Source organism: Danio rerio, chromosome 23, assembly GCF_049306965.1.
Source record: "Danio rerio strain Tuebingen ecotype United States chromosome 23, GRCz12tu, whole genome shotgun sequence".
NCBI classification, from domain to species: Eukaryota; Metazoa; Chordata; class Actinopteri; order Cypriniformes; family Danionidae; genus Danio; species Danio rerio.
The window spans coordinates 15,733,791-15,755,893 of NC_133198.1; the positions used below are offsets into that span (position 1 = coordinate 15,733,791).

The 22,103-nt window shown below is 35.9% G+C and overlaps 1 protein-coding gene across 2 annotated transcripts in view; it reads right to left on the minus strand.

Annotated features, from left to right (window-relative positions):
- ddx23 (DEAD (Asp-Glu-Ala-Asp) box polypeptide 23) overlaps positions 1–22,103 on the minus strand; it is a 27,072-nt gene continuing 4,969 nt past the window's right edge. The window contains exons 2-17 of one of the 2 annotated variants that reach the window (XM_073938116.1): positions 19,972–20,150; positions 19,790–19,891; positions 18,830–18,923; positions 18,676–18,741; positions 18,443–18,581; positions 18,068–18,201; positions 15,461–15,573; positions 15,149–15,292; positions 10,187–10,412; positions 8,162–8,307; positions 7,900–8,077; positions 6,674–6,916; positions 4,781–4,932; positions 4,558–4,666; positions 3,685–3,859; positions 1–865 (exon numbers count right to left, since the gene is read on the minus strand). In XM_073938116.1, the coding sequence (XP_073794217.1) occupies positions 642–865; positions 3,685–3,859; positions 4,558–4,666; positions 4,781–4,932; positions 6,674–6,916; positions 7,900–8,077; positions 8,162–8,307; positions 10,187–10,412; positions 15,149–15,292; positions 15,461–15,573; positions 18,068–18,201; positions 18,443–18,581; positions 18,676–18,741; positions 18,830–18,923; positions 19,790–19,891; positions 19,972–20,150 (2,424 nt within the window). In that variant the 3' untranslated portion in view covers positions 1–641. 2 annotated transcript variants of the gene reach the window in all.

Below are 22,103 nucleotides of genomic sequence, written 5' to 3' on the forward strand. Positions count from 1 at the left end.
GTCAGTCTAAGGACTTTATTAATAATCCATACCGAATGAACATTTTTACTCATCCTCTGACTGAAATGCAGTATCTACAGATGCATTCTTGAATTGGTATTGGTTTTACACAATTTAAAAATCACAAACATTATATCTCCTGTGTAAAAAAAAAAAAGAAAAGAGATGGGCTGTTCTACAGTTTAACATTTGACTATCTGTCCATCTTAACAAAACCAAGGGATTGATTTCTCTCTACTACAGTTTTATCACAGACATCTACATCTTGGGGTTGCACCATAAAGCCGGAATAACTGGCAAGCCAATTAAGTTTCAGTTTAGTTTGCACCAATTCTGGGTTTATGGTAGCTCATCTCATATCAGCTGCTCCATAATAACACGTCAACAAAATGACTGAAGTCAAGCTGCCTTCACGTTGCCTAAAACTCAAAATTGGTGCAAACTTAATACATTTAACTGGATAGCCAGCTAATCCATGGAACAGGCCCCTGGTTTATCTGTCAAGAAAAGTGTAATGTACGATCTCATGGTTTACTGTTTTTTTCTGATAAACTTGGATATAGAAAATCTGGAGCAGTAAAACAGCACAAATGTCACAACATGTACAAATGAAAACAAGTAATGTGTGTAAATAACGCGGATCAAGCAAAGATGGTCTCCTCTCTCCTCTTCTTGGTGAGGATGGTGCCAGGCTTGTGCTGAGCATCTGGGTGATTTGCCAGCTCTGGCGGGCAGGTGGACACTGGGCTCTCTAAGATGGCCTGTTTCAGGTCGTAGAACACAGACGAGTCCTCTTTGGTCAGGAAGGTCATCGCCACACCACTCTTTCCAGCACGACCCGTTCGGCCAATACGATGGATATAGTCTGGAGAAAAGAGTTCAAGTTACCGATTCATCTATAGAGTAAGAATGAGTGAAGGAAAGCCTTTAGGAACACTGCACTTTTTAAAACTCCCCTAGAGTTGAATTGTTACCATTTTTTAATTCATTCAGCCAATCTCCGGGTCTGGTAAGAGCAGTTTTAGCTTAGCTTAGCATAGATCATTGAATCTGATTAGATCTTTAGCATCTCACTCAAAAATGACCAAAGAGTTTTGATTATTTCCTATTTAAAGCTGAACTCTTCTGTAGTTACATCGCATACTAAGTTGTTGCTGTTTTCTAGGCCGATATGGCTAGGAAGTTCCTAGTAGGAACTATACTCTCATTCTGGAAAAATCATGGAATTTTGACATGGCATTTTCCACGTCTGGAAAGTTTTAAAAAAACAGAAAAACCCATAAAGTTTTGGGAAAATCATGGAAAGGACATTGACATTCAGTCATTTAGCAGACATTTTTGTCCATAGCTACAACACTAGTGCTTGCAAAATTATTTTGTACGGCGCTGCAAAAAAGGGCCGGGGTTAAACAATATGATTAGAGATAAATAAAAGTGAGCGATTGCTCCATATTTTAAATTTCTTATTTTAAATTATCTTTTATCGAACTAACGCAATCACATGATGCGATTTCACAAGTAAGAATTCACCAAGCTTGAACTTTCGAATGCAGTGACATGTGAAACTTGTCGCACGGGCTTGCGTTTCTGGTCTGCCACATTCGCATGCCTATGAAAGGAAGTCTATGGATCGAAAAGTGCAGTGTGATCGCGGCTTTTCAGTAGTAGTAGTTTTATCCAACTATTACTAGTTTAACAAACTATTAAGATTATCTAAAATTAGTCTGAAAAATATCTGTATGTTGGAATGGAGGGTAGTTGTTTTTACTTCTTTTCTTTTCTTGTTCTCATTAATGCTGTTTAAGCATCTATTTTATATAGATATAAGAATAAATGTAAACTTTTATGATATGCTGTAATAAATTTAAACATTTCTTATTATTTACCGAGTATATGTAGACATTACATGAACATTAGATCATGAAAATTGACTTGAAAGTTCTGGAAAAGTCATGGAATTTTTATAGTAAAAATGTGTATGAACCCTGTGCGTTGAAAGGGGCCTTTTTTAAATGGTTTGCTAACGCCTATGAGTGTTTTACGTGCTGTTTATGCACCTTGCGCGCCTTGCGTTTTAACTGCTTTCTGCGCATCGCGTTTTTGCAGTTGCACACTGTGCGCTCGCAGTTGAAAAAAAGTCAACTCTGAGTGAAAAAAAGCGTGACGTCACTTTTCATCCTCTAATCAAATAAAAGCAGAGGCGGGGTTTCCGTTGAGGTGACTGCAGTGTTTGTGTTGTCAAGACGACTACAGAGATTTTTGAAGATGAAGGAGAGACTAGTGGTTGCTGTTTTGAGTTGTCCAGTGGTGTCTGACTAACAAATTTTGAATATCACAATATTAATAAATATTAAAGTTATACCAATATTAACAGCAACACTCGTGCACTATACCCAGCTTAAAAGGTACACCACGCTTCTTTTTTTTTTTTTCAACAAAAAAGGCAGTGTGGTGCGCCTTGCGTTTTTAGAACGGAAAATCACGTTCAGTGTGATTGGCCCCTTATACTTCTATTTCAGGCGTATGCATATGGTTTGACGCAGCCTTTGCGCAGTTGCATAGCTCTTGCCATGTCTGGGCTCTCGAAAAATGTGACTACACGTCGCAACGACGCGTAGCGCAAGCTCTTTGATTGGTCGGTTTAGCGGTGATGAGTGTGGCCGGTGCTGAGAGCCGCAAGCCCGTTGGAGCGAGCGTTTACAAACGCCGAGTCCCGTGGAAGAGCTCCAGATGCAAACTTTTCTTTTCTGTTTAATTTACAATTAAAGTTGTTGCACTTCTGTTGGTTCCTGCCTCTAAATGAGCAAGTTTTAACTACTTGTAGCGTTCAGAAAAAACAAAACACCTGTGAAGAAACTCGACACAGAGGAACATAAAAACCTACTGCCAGCTAGCGTTTCAGAAGTGTTGTTGCAAAGCAACACAAACAGCACGCAAAGGTATGAATGCATGACTACGCACAAGCCAGGTGCCATGAGTCCAGTTAGCATAGCTTTGTTTAGTTGCACCAGTTCTTTGCGTGCAACAGAAACGCGATGTTGTGAAGCTTTTACAATTAATTAACTGAGACGAATTAAAGCACTGTTAGTAGTGAAATCAGTTAATCGTTGCATCCCTAATCCTGAACCGTAGCTATTTGAACTGGAATATGGAAGTTAGTTAATTTTCAGGCAGTGCTTAATATCATTGCATCTGCTGCAAAGTTTCCTTAGTACTACATTAGAATGACAGTATAGTTTTCAACTTTTTTTTTTTAAACAAAGAAAAATTATATTTTCATAATTATCAAAATTTCATCATTAACCCCAGTTTAAAATATGGATGAAAAGTTCTGTTTAATGCTTAAAATAGAAAAAAGAGGATATTGCGCTTTATTTATTTCACATGCAAGACCATTGTCAATAACAGAATCCAATGAAGAGCAAAAAAATAAATAAACAAAAACTAAATTAATGAAATGGATAATATACTTGATGTGTCCAATAAAAACCAACAAGAGTCATACAAACGTTTCAGTCATGTAGGACCTTCCTCATTGTTCACATTCAATTGAAACAGTTAAAAAAAATATTGCAATAATTACCATTATCATAGCATCACCCAGTCCTACGGTCAAATTGATGAGAAAATATGACCACGAGTTCTGCTTTATGAAAAAAGTGGCAGAGATGATGTTAAACTCACCCTCGATGTTCTTGGCCATGTCGTAGTTTAAGACCATCGAGACGTCCTGAATGTCGATTCCTCTGCCTGCCACATCTGTGGCCACCAGGATGTCTTTGGCTCCGGCCTTCAGGTTGGAAAGAGCGAACTCTCTCTGTTCCTGACCTTTACCACCGTGAAGTGTGCAAGCATTGTACTGCAGAAGAGGGGAAAAAAGAAAGATTGAGTCACTGATTAATTACCAGCAGGTCAGTATGTCATAAAATCTCTTTTAAAAAAGTTGTATTTTATTTAGTAATGCTTCACGATCTACGTTGAGCTATAACAGGCAGATGTCCATTTTCTTCCTGAATTTGCAGCTCTCATAGATTTGCTTACCAAGTCTGTCTAAATATGGCTGTTTGCTATTATTATGTACATCTTTAATATCAAAATCAGATTGGTTGGCTTTTTAAACATTATGCGCCTAGGAAGATAGCATTTTTTGCCATCTTGACATAAAAAAAATGCTGCTATGGTGTCCCAAAAAACTGCCTAGGTAGCGGTAAGCTCTGTTTCCAGATCATGGGTCCCACCCCTTCATCACCAATAAGCATTTCGAAGCCACGGTTTACAGTAAGTTTATAACATCTAAGGAATGTTGTTGGGCATGTTGTGAAGCAGAGTGCCTAAAACTGCCAAGCTGTTACACATTCAATGTAAACCATGTCTTCATTTCACAATTATACATTCAAATTCAACATTCATTTCAACAATTACAGCTCTATGTGTGTAAAGTATGTTACAGCAACTTCAATTGCAGCTCCACCAATCAGAATCAAGAAGCAAAACAACAAATTTTAAGAATTTACTCCTGTAAAGCATTACAGACAGCACTTAACACAGTGTACTCACTCCCATCTTCTCCAGAGATTTAGCAAGCACATCGCAACCCTTCTTTTGGTTAACGAAGATGATGATGGGCGGCTCGAAGCCACTTGCCAAAACTTCCAGAAGCTTCTTCCTGTTCGCCACAAGAAAACATTTGTCAATTAAAAACTGAAGAACATTTTTTGGACAAAGTGCGCTTGAATAAAAACTACTCATTTCGACAAATGATGGGTTAACGTGTTCTGACCTCTTTTCACCCTCGGACATGAGGATGACCTTCTGCTCCACCCTCTCGTGGGGTTTGCCTGCAGAGCCGATGTACACCACCGCCGGCCGACGGAGGTAACTTCTGGCCAGACGCTCCACTGCAGGAGGCATAGTAGCCGTAAACATGACCGTCTGAAACACAAGAGATATAATATGATACAATCTCATGCAATACAAAGACATTTAGGAAAATGAAACATAAAAGAAAGCAACAGAAAGGACGCTTGCGAATTTATTACACTTAGTAGACAATTTATTTTAATCAAAATTTCTAATTAGCCAATCAAATAGCAGCAACTCAATGCATTTAGCCATGTAGACGTGGTCAAGATGATCTGCTCAAGCATCGGAACTTGGAATAAATAGGAGTTGAGTGACTTTGAACTAGGGAATTTTTACAATTTCTGCAATAAACATTGATATTTTATTACGGTTTCTCAAGATAGTTTAATAGCTCTATTTGATGGACCTCAGGGGAGTCGTTACAGTATTTAGGTAGAGAAATTAAATAAACACAATGCAAAAAAAGCTTTTCTTACTTTGCTTTGTCTCGTTTTCAGTCCAAATATCTAAAGAATTATTTACATATTTAAAATAGTAAAAGTATTTTTTTGTTTTCAACTTCGGGAGAAAGAAGTTTACATTAAATTACACTGACTTTTTCCCTAAATAAGTAAAATTATTCTGTTTTTGATGACAAAAAGATTATCATAAATCATAAAAACTCTATATAAATACAGTAATTATGTAAGGTCTATCCTGTCTTATATCAACGGTTCAGGTTGCTGGTGGTGGTGTAATAGTGTGGGGGATATTTTCTTGGCACAGTTTTGGCCCATTAGTACCAATTGAGTATAGTGTAAACGCCTCCGCCTACCTCAGAATATTGTTGCTGACCATGCCCATCCCTTTAAGAACATAGTGTCTAGCTAATTTCTTGGCACACTTTGGGCACATTAGTACATATTGAGTATCGTGTCAATGTCACAGCACGAGTATTGTTGCTAACCATATCCATCCCTTTATGATCACAGTGTACCAATCTTCTGATGGCTAGTTCCAGCAAGATATCACACCATGTCATAAAGCGCAAATCATCTCAAACTGGCTTCTTGAACATGAAAATGAGTTTAGTGTACTCAAATGGCCTCCACAGTCACCAGAACTCAATCAAATTGAGCACCTTTGGGATGTGGTGGAACACGAGATTCACTTCATGCATGTGCAGCCGACAAATCTGCAGCAATACGTGATGCTATCATGTCAATATGGACCAAAATCTCTGATATTATAAGAATATTTTCAGTGTCTTTGTCACAAAGGATTAAGTGAGTTATGAAGGCTAAAAGGGCGTCTAATACCGGTACTAGTAAGGTGTACCTAACAAGTGGCCCATTTTTAGCATAGCATGGTTGTTGGTCTAAGCATTTAAATAAAACCTGCTGATCCACTGAGATTTGTGCGTAACCATCTTTAAAGTTTACAAAGAATTGTTTTTAAAAACAGTAAATATCCAGCTATGGGCAGTGAAAATGGCTTGTTGATGTCAGGAGTAAGAGAATAATCACACAACTCTAATCCATGTAAAAGTAAGGTATTTCTAAAGCTAAATGGGGTTCCAAGAGCATTCAAGCAAGTTGTACCCGTTAAAGTGGCCAGTGAGCGTATATTAAAGTGAGCAACACGAGTTTAAAGGTCCCATGAAAATAAAATAACGCTTATTAGATGTTAACATCAGTATTATTAAGTTTTAAGATATAATAAGCTAGTGGGCTCCAAGACAGTGACAAACGTCGAATAAAAATGCACTTTATGGGACCTTTAAAGTTAGATATGACCTTATTTAAACCACAATGGCTGAGTTATCGGTTACCTGTCTGTATTTGTGTTTGCCGGACTCAAAGTTCTGCATCATCTTTTCAGGGTCCTCTGCGTCATCTGTGTCTGGTTTCTGATTGGTCACAGGAATGTACTCCAGAATCTTCTGGACGTCGGGTTCGAAGCCCATGTCAATCATTCTGTCGGCTTCATCCAGTACCACATATGTGCATCTGCTCAGGACGAGGTATCGGTTCTCCAACACGTCGATCAAACGACCAGGTGTTGCTATGACAATCTGGGAGCGAGGAAGAAAAACATCAGATCTACAGCTGCAATTCAGTTCCATTTTTGTTTTAGAATACTTTCTAAATGTATTTACAATTTTAGTTTTTAATTCAAAGATTTATTACTTTTGTATATGTCAGTTTTGTGTTAAAGACAAAAAGTGTAGCATAGCTTTAACCTTGTTCCTATATATTATAATGTGTCCTGTTTTATTAATAAAAAATGTATGATTATCAAGAAATTACAAAATAATGTTCGAATTTGACCATGATTTACAAAACACAGCAACTAAAATCGCATTCAGTGTAATATGTAGTATATACTGCAAGCAATTTGTCAAGCATTTCTAGAACAATCATTTAATCATTAAATCACCACCTTTTAAAATACTCTGAGAATAACTGTTTGGCCCCAAAATACTAATTAATTGTAATTTCTTAATATTTTTATACAACCATTCTTCTTTAAACCACTGCATTTGAGCCAATTTAATCAATAAGTTCATAATATTTTAAAATACATTTAATATCTGTATAAAAACAAATACAGACCAGAAAAAGTGTTTAATTTTTATATGGATATATCCTTTATGCTGTACATTGTGTTGGGAAACATTATTTCACCCAAATTTTGATATTTTATTTTCCCAAAAGCTATTTAAAACATTAAAGTAGACATGTGTATATAAATGAACTTTAGTGAATTAAAGAAACAGAAAATATTTTATTAGATATTGTTCTTTTTATAAAGGCTTTGATTCAATTTAGTTTTAAGTTATTTTAGCGGAGCAAATTAAGCGAAATGAAAATAACTTTTACTTGTAAACTAGCTCAAACAAGTTTTTAATAATAAGTGTTATATTTTATTTCGTTTTATTGTTTTAGTTAACTACAATAACCCTGACAACAGCACAAAAACTATTATGAAATGAATTATCACTAAGTAACCAATAGCAATATATAAATGAAATGGTTGATGAGATTTCACTCTCACCTCACAACCCATCCTAAGTCTGAAGCCCTGATCCTCTCTGGATATTCCACCGATCACAGCTACAGTTCGGATGCCTAGCGGTTTGCCGAATTTAATAGTCTCCTCCTCGATCTGCTGCGCCAGCTCACGAGTCGGAGCCAGAATAATGGCGTATGGTCCCTGATCAGAGTCCTCAATCCTACAGTAACAAATCCAATCGTTTTTATTAGTGATCTGATTCCACAAAACCATAAAAGTGTGAGAGAGAAAAGCCAGTTCTTGCCTGTCAATCTTGGGTAGAGTGGTGATCCAGACCAGTAAGGGAATGAGGAAGGCGGCGGTTTTACCGCTACCAGTCTCAGCCACACCGATGATGTCACGGTTCTGTAAACCAATAGGAATGGCCTGCCTCTGGATGGGTGTGGGATCCTGGAAAAACATGTAAAAAACATTTACAGTTGAGGGCAAAATTATTAGCCATCTTTTGAAATATTTATTCTTTTTCGAATATATCTCAAAGGATATTTCATGGAGCAAGGAAATTTCCACAGTAATTTGGATAATATTTGTTTCTTTTGGATAGTCTTATTTGTTTTATTTTTTTTATTTTTAGCCCCCTTATGACTTATTAGTTTTCAATTCTCAACAGAACAAACCATCGTTATATAATGATTTTCCGAATTACCCTCACTTGCCTAGTTAACCTGATTAACAGGGCTTCTGCAGGTTTCACCAAGTTACTTTTAAGACTTTAAGACATTAAGACCATTAATGAAATTTTAGACTTAAGAAGGAGTTTATCGAATGGCCCAGATGGAAAATTATTTTATTTGCCCTATATTTTTTATATACATTTATAGATATTTATGTAATTTAATACATTTAATAATACAATAATAATTTATTAATGAAAAGTTTTATAATTTTACATATTTTTTAGCAAAATATTTTAAATATTATGTCAAAACAAGCAAGCTCTAGTTGCAAACAAACTTTTTACAACATAAACTTTCTTTAAAATAATAAAAAAAAGACTGTTTTAATAACAATAACAATGTTTTAATAACAATAATAAATTAAATGTATGCACAACAGTCTGCCTGGGTCAGTGTCCTCAGCAGTAAATATACGAGGAACTTTTAAACTTTTAAACAAATGTAATTTTAAGGATAATAATTAAACTATTATGGCAAATAGAGTAAAAAATTACAATCTTAAACAAAAGTTCAAAGTTTTATTGAGATGGATTGTTTGTGATTGTATAGATGTTGGCCAGATTAGTTATAAAATTAAGACTTGTTAAAAAGAGAGATTTAAGACCTAAAAACAATATTTTGGTATATTTAAAACTTTTTAGGACCTAAAATTCTGTTTTTGAAATGTAAGACATTTTAAGACTTTTTAAGACCCCCAAGATACCATGTAGTTAAGCCTTTAAATCTCACTTTAAGCTGACTAGCTGACATGATACTAGTATCATGCAAAATATCTAGTAAAATATAATTTACTGTCATCTGGGCAAAGATAAAATAAATCAATTATTGGAAACGAGTTATTAAAACTATTATGTTTAGAAATGTGTGGGGAAAAAACGGCTCTCCCTTAAAAAGAAATTGGGGAAAAAATATACAGGAGCTAATAATTCAAGAGGGCAAATAATTCTGACTTCAACTGCATATATAAGTGTAGAGCCCATTCAGTATGGAAATAGCACCAGCAGCAATCGCAAAGGTCTACATAGGATTGTGCAAACTGCTGGACGCGTAGTAGGAGGTGAGCTTCCCTCCCTCCACGACATCTACACCAGGTGGTGAATGAGGAAAGCCAAGAGAATTATCAGCAACTCCAGCCACACAAGCCATTGACTTTTCACTCTGCTACCTTCAGGCAGACGGTTCCGCAGCATCTGATCACGCACTAGCCAGCTGAAGGAAAGTTTCTTCCCTCAGACTATCAGGCTGATGAACACTTAACACACCCAACACAAACTCTTCCATACCCCTCACTGCACACCATTAATATGTAGCATGCACTGCACTATAACCAATCCATACTTGAAACAGTACTGCCTACAACAACTATTTGGACACCTATTCATTGCACATATCGCTGTTCTGTTTTTTTTTTTTTTTTGGGAGTATGCTGTTATATTTTGCACTGTCGTTGTATTTGCACTATCTGTATTTTTTACTGTCTGGAGCCAGCACCTAAGCTTTCACTCATCATAGCACACATGCTGCTGATGATGTCACAATAAAAGTGATTTGATTTGATTTGATATTTTAGACCAAGTGAATGAATGACAGACCTTATATCCACACTTTTCGATGACCTCCAGAATGTGTGGGGGCAGTGAATACTCCTTCCAGTTGCGGATAGGGTTGGGGATCTTCCCTCCTTTGGTTGTGATGCTGTAATCCTCTCTGAAGATTCTCCAGTCTCTGTCGGTCATCTCATCCAGCTTCTTCTGAGACCAGTGCCGGTCGTCCCAGCGCTGCTTGGCCTCCTTCTTTCTCACCTTCTTCAACCTCTGTCTGTGAAAATCAACAAATAACTTCATTACTGCATCTGCCAATTGAGAACTCAAATTACTCTTGATCTTTTGACGGATAAGAGAACGTTGCACTATAAATTATCCTGCAACATACACAACTTTGTTATTCCAATAGTTCTCAATATGACGATGGGAAAAACTCCACAAATTCTACACCATTGCCCCTTTAGCTTCTGTTCATCAATAGTTTCCATTAAAGGATGTACAAAACTGGAATATTGCATAAAACATTTGTGAATAAAGCACAGTTTCCATGAGAGCTGCACGATTCTGGCTAAAATGAGAATCGCAATTTTTTTTGCCTATAATAAAGATGACGATTTTCTCACGATTCTGTAGATGCAAAATAAAGGTTAACATGAGTGGGCTATTATTGTTATTCTTAAACATGTAGTTAAACAGCAATAGGCTTTGTGTAGCTGTACTGTTGGTTAAAATGCTAAATTTTGTATAGACTTGAACAGACTTTAGATTTGTCCTGGTCATGCTGATGATAAGTCTGATGTTGAATTATTGTGTATGAGACATATGGAATCTGTAATTTCCTGCTTAAAATCTCTCACTGACATGATTTTCGTGAATACAGAAGCCTGGGGCGGTGTTTTTGCATTTCGGCAGGTTTTGGATACTTTTTGGGCTGGAATCAGCCAGCTACATCTTTCAATACTGTGTTCGCTTTCGGTTTCATTTTCACTGCTAAGAGCGGTTCACTTCCCATGTTGCTCCCAAACGATCACTCTGTGCCACAAACTGAATGTTATTTACAACTTTATTAACTGTAATTTACAGCTTATGCAGGTTCTGTTTACTAAAGTAGACTTCATTCAGAGGCCCGAACACGCACCCCCGGAGTCACTGTGGTAACAGCTGACGGTCAGCTCACATCACTTCTGATTTTGCGGTCGCAAATACATTACATGAAGACAGAAATTACATTTTTGGGATGAATTATATCTTATTAATACAGCATGTGACTCTTTCAACACCATTTGGAGGTGTCCACATTGCTGAACAACGTATGGTAAAACAATGTGAAGACTTTTGCTGCCACCGTTGCTTCTCTCCGGAACTTGTAAATATGATTGAAAGAATTGTAGAAGTGCTGGATTAAGATCGTCTAGGGCAGGGGTTCTTAACTGGTTTGGCCATGGGACCCACATTTTTACATGGTCATCAAGCCGCGACCCAAATTTTTAGGAACTATAATATAAGTTAAGGAATTTTCATTCATTTGTATTTATTTGTTAACAAACAAAAGTAGTGACAAAAAAATCAAGACATTCACAGAGACTTACAAATAAACACTATTTTACAGCTGTCATTTAACAAAATGGATCAAATTATAAAAATATTATATATATACTGTAAACAGTGATTAGGAAATGTTCACTTACTATGAACTAAACTGAACTGTTAATGAAACATGTTTTCTGGTTTCTAAATGTTGTTTTAATTTAGAAGGTTTCATGCTCTCTTTTGAGAGCACCTCACTACATATGACACTGAGGCTTTAGGTCTTTTTTTCGTCAATATATGTAAATCCATACTTTGCATATTCAGGGTGGTACTTGCGCTATGACATATTTGTTGCTGTAATGAAATTAAATTTCAGATGTCAAACATCATGGTTGTCGCGCACGAATTTCGAAATAAAAGTCTGGTACAAGCCAAATAAGTAAAAAATTAAACTTTGTTGGTTTTTTTGACCACACACTCCGTGACCCACAGAAAATGTTCCAGCGACCCACCAGTTGAGAAACACTGGTCTAGGGGGTAGAATCGAGATCGTGATCTTTTTACGATTAATTGTGCAGCTCTAGTTTCCATTCAAAAATTCAACTAATTTGTCACTTCCTGATAAACTGGCATCAAACATTAAAAGGATTTGCTGGTTAGGAGAAGTCACTGTGGGTCTTTAATACCTCAGAAGATGAAATGTAATTAAGTGCGTTGACTTCTGGAGGTCTGAGATGCTCTTTGGGATTGCAATACAGTTCCGGGAGGTAATACAACCACTTTGACGACAGACTTTGGCAGATGGAATTTAGAAAGACCGCACCAACATGTCAGATTACAATGTGGACAGTCCGCTGGTTTGTTCATTAATGAAATAACTGATCTGTTTACTGATAAACATGCTGGAATTTATTCGGCAAATGTATTTTCATTTAAGTTTATGCACGTTTTTGTTCATCAAATTAAAAAGTTTATCCTACTCTATTGTGTGCATAAGTGTTTTCATCCTCATTTTTTTTTTTACAATTATGCACATCCAGGTATTTCCAACAAGCATTTTTCAGGAGTTAACACTTAGCTATTGCTGGATTCAATTTGGAGATTTGGCATGCTGTCACAGGAGAGAACCCTGAGCTTGGAGATGCTTGGAGATACTTGAGCCCAGGGCTCCCGCCTGGTCATGTAGCATGACAGGGCGTGCAAGATCAGGTAGGTCTCAAGAGCTCACCTTGGTAAAGGAGGAAGGGTGGAGATGGGGGGATTCTTCAAAAAGAATATAAGGAAGGTAGGACGAATAGGTTTATTTATTGGAGGCTAGAATGCAACTGATTGGTCTAGCAATGACTTCTGATTGGACTAGCAATTATTATAGATGCAAAACCAGCTGTTCATAAAACTTCATTTATTTGCTCATATTCCAAAACTGTTTGGCTATTTGTTGTCTATTAAATAAAAATAGCTGCACACTGCTTTGTTTGTCTTTTCATAAAGACTTAAAGGTCAGTTGAAATTTAAAAGGTTTTTTTAGATATTAGTTTCAGTATTGTTCGTTTTTAGAATATCAACAAGCTAGTGCATACATTAAAACAGTGACAAAATTCAAGTTTAGAAGATATAGAATAGATATAAACATGTAAACTTGTAGTTTGTCACTTCCATTTAAATGGGTCAGCGTTTTTATTCACGTCACATCATACTTCAGTTTCTCATCAAATCTTAATCAATCAAATGCTTTCTAATATCTGACATGCCCCACCCCCTTCAAGATGCTTCACATTTGTTGCGTTTGAGCTCAGCCACTTTCACAGGCAGATCAGTGATAAAACAAAAAGAGGAGGAACTACACTATGTCCCACCCTCTCTTGATATTTCATTGAGACATTTCAAATCACTTCAGGTGACCTTAAAACAGGGTTTATTCAGGTTACAAGTCAAATTTAAGACTTTTAAGACAACTATTAATTATTTTAATGATCTAGGCGCAAAGTCTGAAGCTCAAGGCACAAAAGCATTAAGGGCATATCTGAATCCACTTTTGATATTTTAAGGACAAAAAAATATGCTTTGCACCGGTCTACAGGGTTGAGTTTATTCTCTTAATGAGTTATGGGTGTGTTTTGAGAATAAACCAATTAGAGTCTCATCTCTCATTCTCTTTAAGAGTCAGTTGCGTTGCGCCATGGCGCATTTGCCGTGTACATGGCGGACTTTGTAAGTGGAAAAAACTGAACGCTTCACAAGCGAGAAAACAGTTAAACAGACCATCTGCAGCGCAAGAATGAGCCTCCTCCAATCGGCCTTTACTTTCACTTTCTGTCTTTTGTGGAAAAGCGCAAAGATTTGTTTCAAAACTATTTGGAAATTCTGTTCTAATTTCCAGCCAACGAATAAATGAACAATAATAACGAAGTGAGGTGAAAAAAACAAAAACACACATGCTATGCCCAACATGATCGAAAACCTAACAGCTGGACAAATCTAAGCTCATTTTTAATAAAACAAATCTAAATATGACTATAATGAATACCACTAAATTGTCATAAATAAACTAAAAAAGCCCCCCTGAGATGATTAAGTCATGAAGGCAGTGGTTTTTATATTTATGTAGAAAGTAATTTTTTTATATATATTTTAATCTTTTCATGCTTTTTTATTTGTAAAGATATTTGCATATTGACATTTTGCATGTTTTAAGTAATGTGTAAGCGAGGCGCACAACTCATGCGCTTTAAGCTGCTTTCAGCTGGTCTATTGAACAGTCTATTTTAGCTCCTCAAAATAGCAACGTGCCAACAATGCGCCTTAACACACCTCTTTGTGGCGAAAATGGATTTATTATTTAAACAACATGACAATAATTGGAAAAATTAGGGTTGCATTGGTCTGAAAATAGCAACACAACGTGGAAACATGTCTTGCATCTTATTTCGTTGGGTGTGTGATAGGGCCGTTAGACTTTACAGAGTTAAAGACTAAGGATTTTTTTCTAATGGCCTGGTATGATCATGTATAATAGTTAAATTTTTTTTTCCCTGATAAGGGAATTTAATTTTGGGAATTTGCTGTAAAATGTCTAACCGCTGCTGTCAATTGTATATCTTTGCAAAAAAAAATAAATAAATAAAAACTTTAATATAAAAAAATAAGGTTTTATTGAAATGTATTGTTGGCCATTGGATGGATGTCGGCCAGATTGAGTAACTTTATTTGGACAAAGCAAAATTAAGACTCGTTTAAAATGATTTAATACCAACAACACAAGATTTTAGTGAACTTATAACTTTTTAAAGCCTACAATTTAGTTTTTGAAATTTAAGAAATTTTTTAAGACCCAGAGGACACCCTGTTTGAAATAAGAGATGATGCAATGCAGTACCACAATTCAGCAAAACAGCAGCCTATAATTTTTTACTTTCACTATTGTTTTGTGTGTTGCACGTTGCTTATTATGAGTTCCCATGAAGTGTGTGAGTGTCTTACTCCTCTTGCTCCTTCTCTTCATTAGTCCTCCTCTTCTCCATCAGGTCTCCATAGAATCGAGACTGATCTCTCTTTTGCTGCTTGAGATCGATGCCAGCGATGAAGCCTCGTCCGTACAGATGAACCTGATGCTTTTCTTTATAGCTAAACACATAAACAGAGTCAAACCTGTTTCATCACCTGATACACTACATAAATATGTACTCACTAAAGCAACTAAGGCAGTGAAGATCAATTGCAATGTAGATAAAACGATACTAAATAATCAAATAAATTCAAGCAGTTATTTATGGCATCTGAAAAGAAGCTCACATTGGATTGTAGTCGATTGATGTGTCTTCAGACGCATCCCACTCAAAGACAAACTTCCTGTCGTTGAGATGGCGTGTACGCCGCCGCTTCTTCATCCCACCAAGATAACGCTCCTAAAGAGAAAACAATTAATACCGATTCACCACTCAAAGACATATTACCACCTAAAGCACTTCAATGCACAGCAGAAAAAAATAGTCTGACAGCAGGATTAATTTGAAAATGATTTTCAAAAATGTTATTGAGGCCCACTCTAACTCCCAAACAGATATTTAGTAATAATTTGCTCAAATTTTAATAATGCCTTAACGCTTTTTCTACCTGACACATTTTGCTGATTGCCTATCATTGTGACTCGACATCTACATATGTAACTGTCAATGCTAACATTTTTTTAAATTTTGGCTTTGCTCCAAACTTTTTTCAATGCTGAAAAAGGCACACTTCATATGAATTTGTTTGTTTACCTGTTCAGCATCATGTGATACATTTGCTAAATCATTTGCATATCATATTAACATGCTTATATCCAGGAAAATTGCATTTTTGCTTTTCTGCTATTACTCAACTAATTGCTCTTATAAATATTAGCAAAAACTCATACAGCGATACAATTTGCTGTTGAATCGGAATTCCAGGTGCATCATTCTAACTGCATCCTAATAGATTTCATCACAGTTTTTTCTTGCAGATTACGTGACATGCTTGATAATGTCAGCTTACCTATTATTGATACAACAATTATATCATAGATAGTTAATTTTCATAGCTCTAATTTCTACATACCCACTATGCTTACTGATAAATGAAAAGTCTAGTTCTAAATAATAGTATATTTAAAAGATTAGTTTCAGCTATGATTAATTGAAAGCATGTGAAATTACCACATATACTAACTTGTTTTACTCCACTCACTTCAAAACTTCATTTAAGTGTTTAAAATAAATCCTTCTGTGAGATCATTCCATATTTGTCCATGATTTTTAGTCACATTGAATCATTAAAAGCTGTTTATACCGCAACCTAAGGGAATTTCAGAGATTCCTTCTTCATTGGTGTTAAAGGTTTCTGCACAAGAGCGTCCTCTTGTATTCTGAGAAGATTTACTACTAATCACACAACTGTTTTTCCCTGACAAGATGTGCGCAAAGATCTCAGCTTTCGATTAATTATATTTGCGATTTCATTCTGATTTATCATGCAGCCCTAGATGATCTAAATCTGTTGCTCCCAACCTACCAGGGATGACCAAAGATTTATGAGGGGTCATTCATAGTTTGATTTTTTACAAGTACAAATAAAACAAATACCAGTTTGATGATTAAAAACTAATTCTTGACAGTTCATTTTATCATTTTAAAAATCTTTAAATATCAGGATTCAAACAAATTTTTACTACAAAATTTACATGATTTTTCCAGGACTTTCAAGTCAAATTTCATGACCTAATGTATCATGTAATGTCTACGCATACGTGGTAAATCATAAGAAAAGCAATGAAGGTTTACATTTATTACAGCATATCATAAAACACACAACAATCTCTTTAGTTTCAATTTATTTTTTATATCTACGTAAAATAGATGATGCTTACACAGCACTAATTATGTGAGACCATGTTTTTGGCAAAGAAAGGAGTAAAAAAAACAACAACCTCCATTTCAGTATACAGATATTTGTCAAACAAATTTTAGATGATGTTAATAGTTTGTTAAGCTAGTAATAGTAGGTAAAATTACTTCTATTCTAAAGCCGCGATTACACTGCAGTTTTCGCTCCACAGATTTCTATTCACAGGCAAGCAAATGCGGCAGACCAAAAACGCTAGCACGTGCGACAAGTTTCACATTTTACTGCATTCGAAAGTTCAAGCTTGGTGAATTTTTACCTGCGAAATTGCATCACTTGATTGCGTTAGACCAATAGAAGATCATTTAAAATAAGTAATTTCAAATATGGAGCAATCATTACAAAAACCCAGCCCCTTTTCATACCTCCATACGACAGAATTTCGCATACACAGGCTCTGGTGTGACCGCAGCTTAAGTCGCTTTGGAGAAAAATGTTTGCTAAATGACTAAACGTAAATGTAATATCCACGACTTTTCCAAAACCTTGTGGGTTTATCTGTTTTTTCTAAACTTTTCCAGGCCTGGAAAATACCATGTCAAAATTCCATGACTTTTCCAGGTTTTCAATGACTGAATGAACCCTAAAATATGCAATTACAGATACTTACAGCTAATTACTTTCCAGCATTGAGCAAATTTCTTTCTGTCTATAAGCACCTCCTACTGTCAAAAAGTGGATTTACATTTTCTGTCAAGGCTGTTTGCAGTTCAAACTGGAATCTGTATACACTATTTCTAACATTACACGAAAATATAAATATCAAAACTTTACTTGAAGAAAGTAAATCATAGTAGATAACACAAGTCAACCAAACTTATTCATTTAAAAAACCATTGTGTCAGCTATGAATTTTTTAGGGCTTGTAAATGTGGAATTTTTTTAAATAGGGGTCTCTTGGAAAAATGTTTGAGAATGACTGATCTAAACAATGGTGAGTTTCTCCTCCCGCTGAATAAGTGAGGACAGTGTCATCACCTTTATAGCCACAAGCTCTTTTCCTTTGTCCTTTTCTTCTCTAATCTTCTGTCGTTCATCATCGTCATCGTTCCCATTGTTCTCTCTTTCCATCCGCTCCCTTCTTTCCCGTCGTTCTCGCTCTTGAGGATCCTCTACAATTAAGAGCAAGCAAGATAATGAGATGAAGAGAGCAAATAATGCATGCAGTAATTGTTTAGAAGTGCACAAGCATACAGATGATCTCTACGTGACCTTTTTATTCTTGCACTAGCATAAAGATGTGCCTTTTATTTAACTTTCTGTTTTTTATCGCAATGTAGCAACATGCATCTTCTGTAAAGCTGCTTTGGAACAATAATAAGCTTGAATTTAATAATGATTCCTGTCTCTCACCTAGCATCTTCCTTCCGATGTCCTGAAATACTCTTCGTTTCTTCCGCTCTTCATCCAGTTGTCTGCGTCGCTCCTCTGCCACCTGCTCTCTGCGTTTGATGGCCTCAGCTTCTCGCTCTGATTTAGACAAGAACTTGGGCTGCAAAAGGAGAATAAAATATGATTAGGGAAAAAAACAACAACCATAAAAATCGAGAGCATTATCTTTTATAAATATCTAAATATCTCCTGACTTTAGATTCTGCCTCCTCTTCTGCTTTCTTCTTGGCGAGCAGCTCCTCAAGAGAGAGAGGCTGAACCTGAAACAGCACAGAAAGAGAGAACATCAAATAAAAGCCACACAATATGCAGCTTTTATTAAACTAGAAATGACTTCTTATAGTGCACCTTGTCTTTCTTCTTCTCCGCTTCCTCCTCTTCCTCTTTTTTCACATCTTTCTCCCTCTTTAGTTTCAAATCCTTGGATTTAGGAGAAGCACTCCTGTGAAGACAAATACCAAAAAAAATAGTGAAATGCTTAATTTTTATATCAATAACTTTTTAAAAACATTTATTCAAAGATTTGCAATGACAAAACAGTGGTATAGGTGTCTCACATCATGATATACAATAATAGACCCATCTATTTTTCAATACAGCCATCGGCAAGAAATTCAAGGGTTTTGTGAAGGGTAAAATTAACAATAGTCTTTTAGTATACATTCTCCACAAACTTTTATCTTCTATGTCAGCTGTCAATTGCTCAGGATTATTATTATATCATTATTTGTTTCCTATTCAGAGTTTTTATTTATCTATAATCATGACAAAATAAATTCATCATTTAAACAGTATAATTTCAATAAAATACAAAAAATAAATATACACTTAGCTTTTAAATAGATACATAAAGAATATTCGCATACAGAAATATGGATACACACACCGTAAGGAATCTGTAATTGTAAATTTCTTTCGGGAATGGTAAAAGTGTTTTTCATTTTGTTAATTTTTTTCAAAAATATAAATTTGTTTTATCCTTTTCCTATGTAATTGTGTCTTATGATAGGTAAAAATGTTTTTCAAAATGTAAATTTGTCTCGAGCTTTGTAAAAGTGTTTCACACTTTGTAATATTGTTTTGCACTTCCCGGTCACCGTAGTCTAGACATTTTTACATATTAAAAACTATAGAACTTTCATCAGAAAAATTTCAGCACGTGTCAAAAATGATCCAGGTATATAAAAAAAAAAAAACACACCGGCATGATCAAGGAAGACATGACACACAAATCAACTGCACCAGTCCCTACAGTGATCCTTATTTTTCAGCTACCGAGAAATTTTCAGCATTAAATACAAGTCAAACCTTGATTTCTTGGAGCGGTCTTTGTCCCGTCTATCCCGTTCTCTTTCTCGGTCTTTGCGGCTTCTGTCTCTGTCTCTATCTTTGTCTTTTAGACGACGATCTCTAAAAACAGAGAAGAAAAGTCCGTGTTTGGTGATCGTTAGCCTTCATATGAGAAGAACAGTATATAACTGTATACACACCGGTCTGGAGATTTGGATCTGCTGCGGGAGCGCTTGCGTTCACGGGATCTGTGACGTTTGCGCTCTCGGCCAGGAGATCCTTTACGATCGCGCTCTCTAGAGCGAGAGCGACTGCGCTTACGGGACTCTCGTTCCTTCCCAGCCGAGTCCAGGTCCTTCTTCTCAGAGTCACCAGCCATCTGGAAAGAAGAGCAACTGTGCGTTATGTTAAGGAGGGAGGTATGCACGATATCTTTTGATTGCAATAAACCGGCAAATCGTCAGCTCATGATAAAAAGAAAATTGATTTATAATAATAAAAACCACAATAAAACCTACAACAGACCATTTTCACATGATTGTGATGATGCCTGAAGTTTTAAATATCTTGTTTTTTTGTTTAATATATGTGTTTTTGAGCAGTATAAAAAAACTTAAATGAGATTTTTGAAAGGAACAATGTTTAAAATTTAACACACTTTCAGATTCCTCCCAATTTCAGGTTTTAATTTATCCAGATAAAGGCTAAAGTCTTTTTCATGATAGGACACATGGCAATATTCAATAACTCAATAAAGATATTTAAATATCTGCAAACTACTGTGAATAATTATTTATACAGTGTTCACATTGAATTTGCAGTGGTGTTCAAAACAGCACCAAAGCTTAAACACTTTATTGGAACTTTTCACTTCTGGCCTACTACATGCTGAAATATTGATAGAAATGGGCTAATATTCATTAATTAACATTGTACAATACGACTCCAGTAGTTCACTACAGTAGTTTTGTCGTACTGCGCCTTTAAGGCGAGTCCTCCCCGCCTACCATTTTTACGTGCCTTTCTGATTGCCTTAATCTCCTCCCTCGTCTGCGTCAGACATCAGACAGACTTAAAGTAAGATCTCGTGTAGCGTTTGTGAGAAATACTACAGTAAGAACTTTACCAAGGAGTATTTGTTGTGCAGTGTCATTGATTAGTCACACACAATATCGTTACAAAGTTCACGCGCGCGCACACACACACACACACACACACACCGCAGCAGACACACAAAAACACAAACACAAACACAAACACACACACACACACACACGGACAGACAGAGCACGCTTAGCTTTGCACTGTTTTTTCATGCATATGTGACAGGATACAGCTTAATCTCCACTGCTGTGTGGATATCTGCTATGTTATTGAACAAAATAAACCTGATTTAACATCCCCAAACAGGGATTGAAACGTCTTCCTTTATAATTGTTTTGACACGCAGCTGTGCTGATGAAGTAAAGCTGAAGTGAATCGCTGTACTTCATTACACACGTGCTCTGTTTTAAAACATTTTAAACATGTAAAACTTACACATTAGATGATGATTGATGATCCTAGCAAACTGAACAGATTTTTTATTTCCGGTTGCTTTGCGCACGTCTGGTCTTGTTGACATGATTATACATGTGACTACCGGGAAATGTTAATGCGCACAGCTGTCAATCAATTCGGTGGGCGGGGGGACCGCACTCCTGCGTCAAGTTGCGGTCGATCTAAAAACAGCTCGAATTGGTCCACTGTTTTTATGTTGTTAAATTAAAAAAAAAAGCACTGGGTAACTTTATATCACCCCAAGATCCTGGTCTATACACTATGCCTACACATATGTCTGTCCAAATAGCTTGAAAAGTAGATTTTTCACCATAGGTGCCCTTTAAATTTGGTTATTAACTAACAAAATTCCACTTTATTTTTTTACTTTCATTAACATAGTAACTGTAATGAATCTACCTTTTTTACTGTTGATTTTAATCTATTAACTAACATTAAGCAAGGAAACTTCATCGTGAAGTGTTACCTATTGTACGTTGCAACATTTCTTTTCCCTGAATTTGCATAAAATACAGCAATATACCAATGACTTTGTTTTTATACCTATTTAAAGCTCTATATCGCGATAATACCATATATCACCATAAAAGCTTCAACATTTAATCGGCACAAAAACATTTGACATCATCGTTATCTTATTCTCGAATAGAGGTAAAGCTGGTTTTATATACGCACATTCTGACTTTCCCCTTAATAATACAACCATATAAAAGTATTTGCAAACTCTAAATAGCGAAATCATATTAACTTAGCAGCAAATGACTATCAAAGT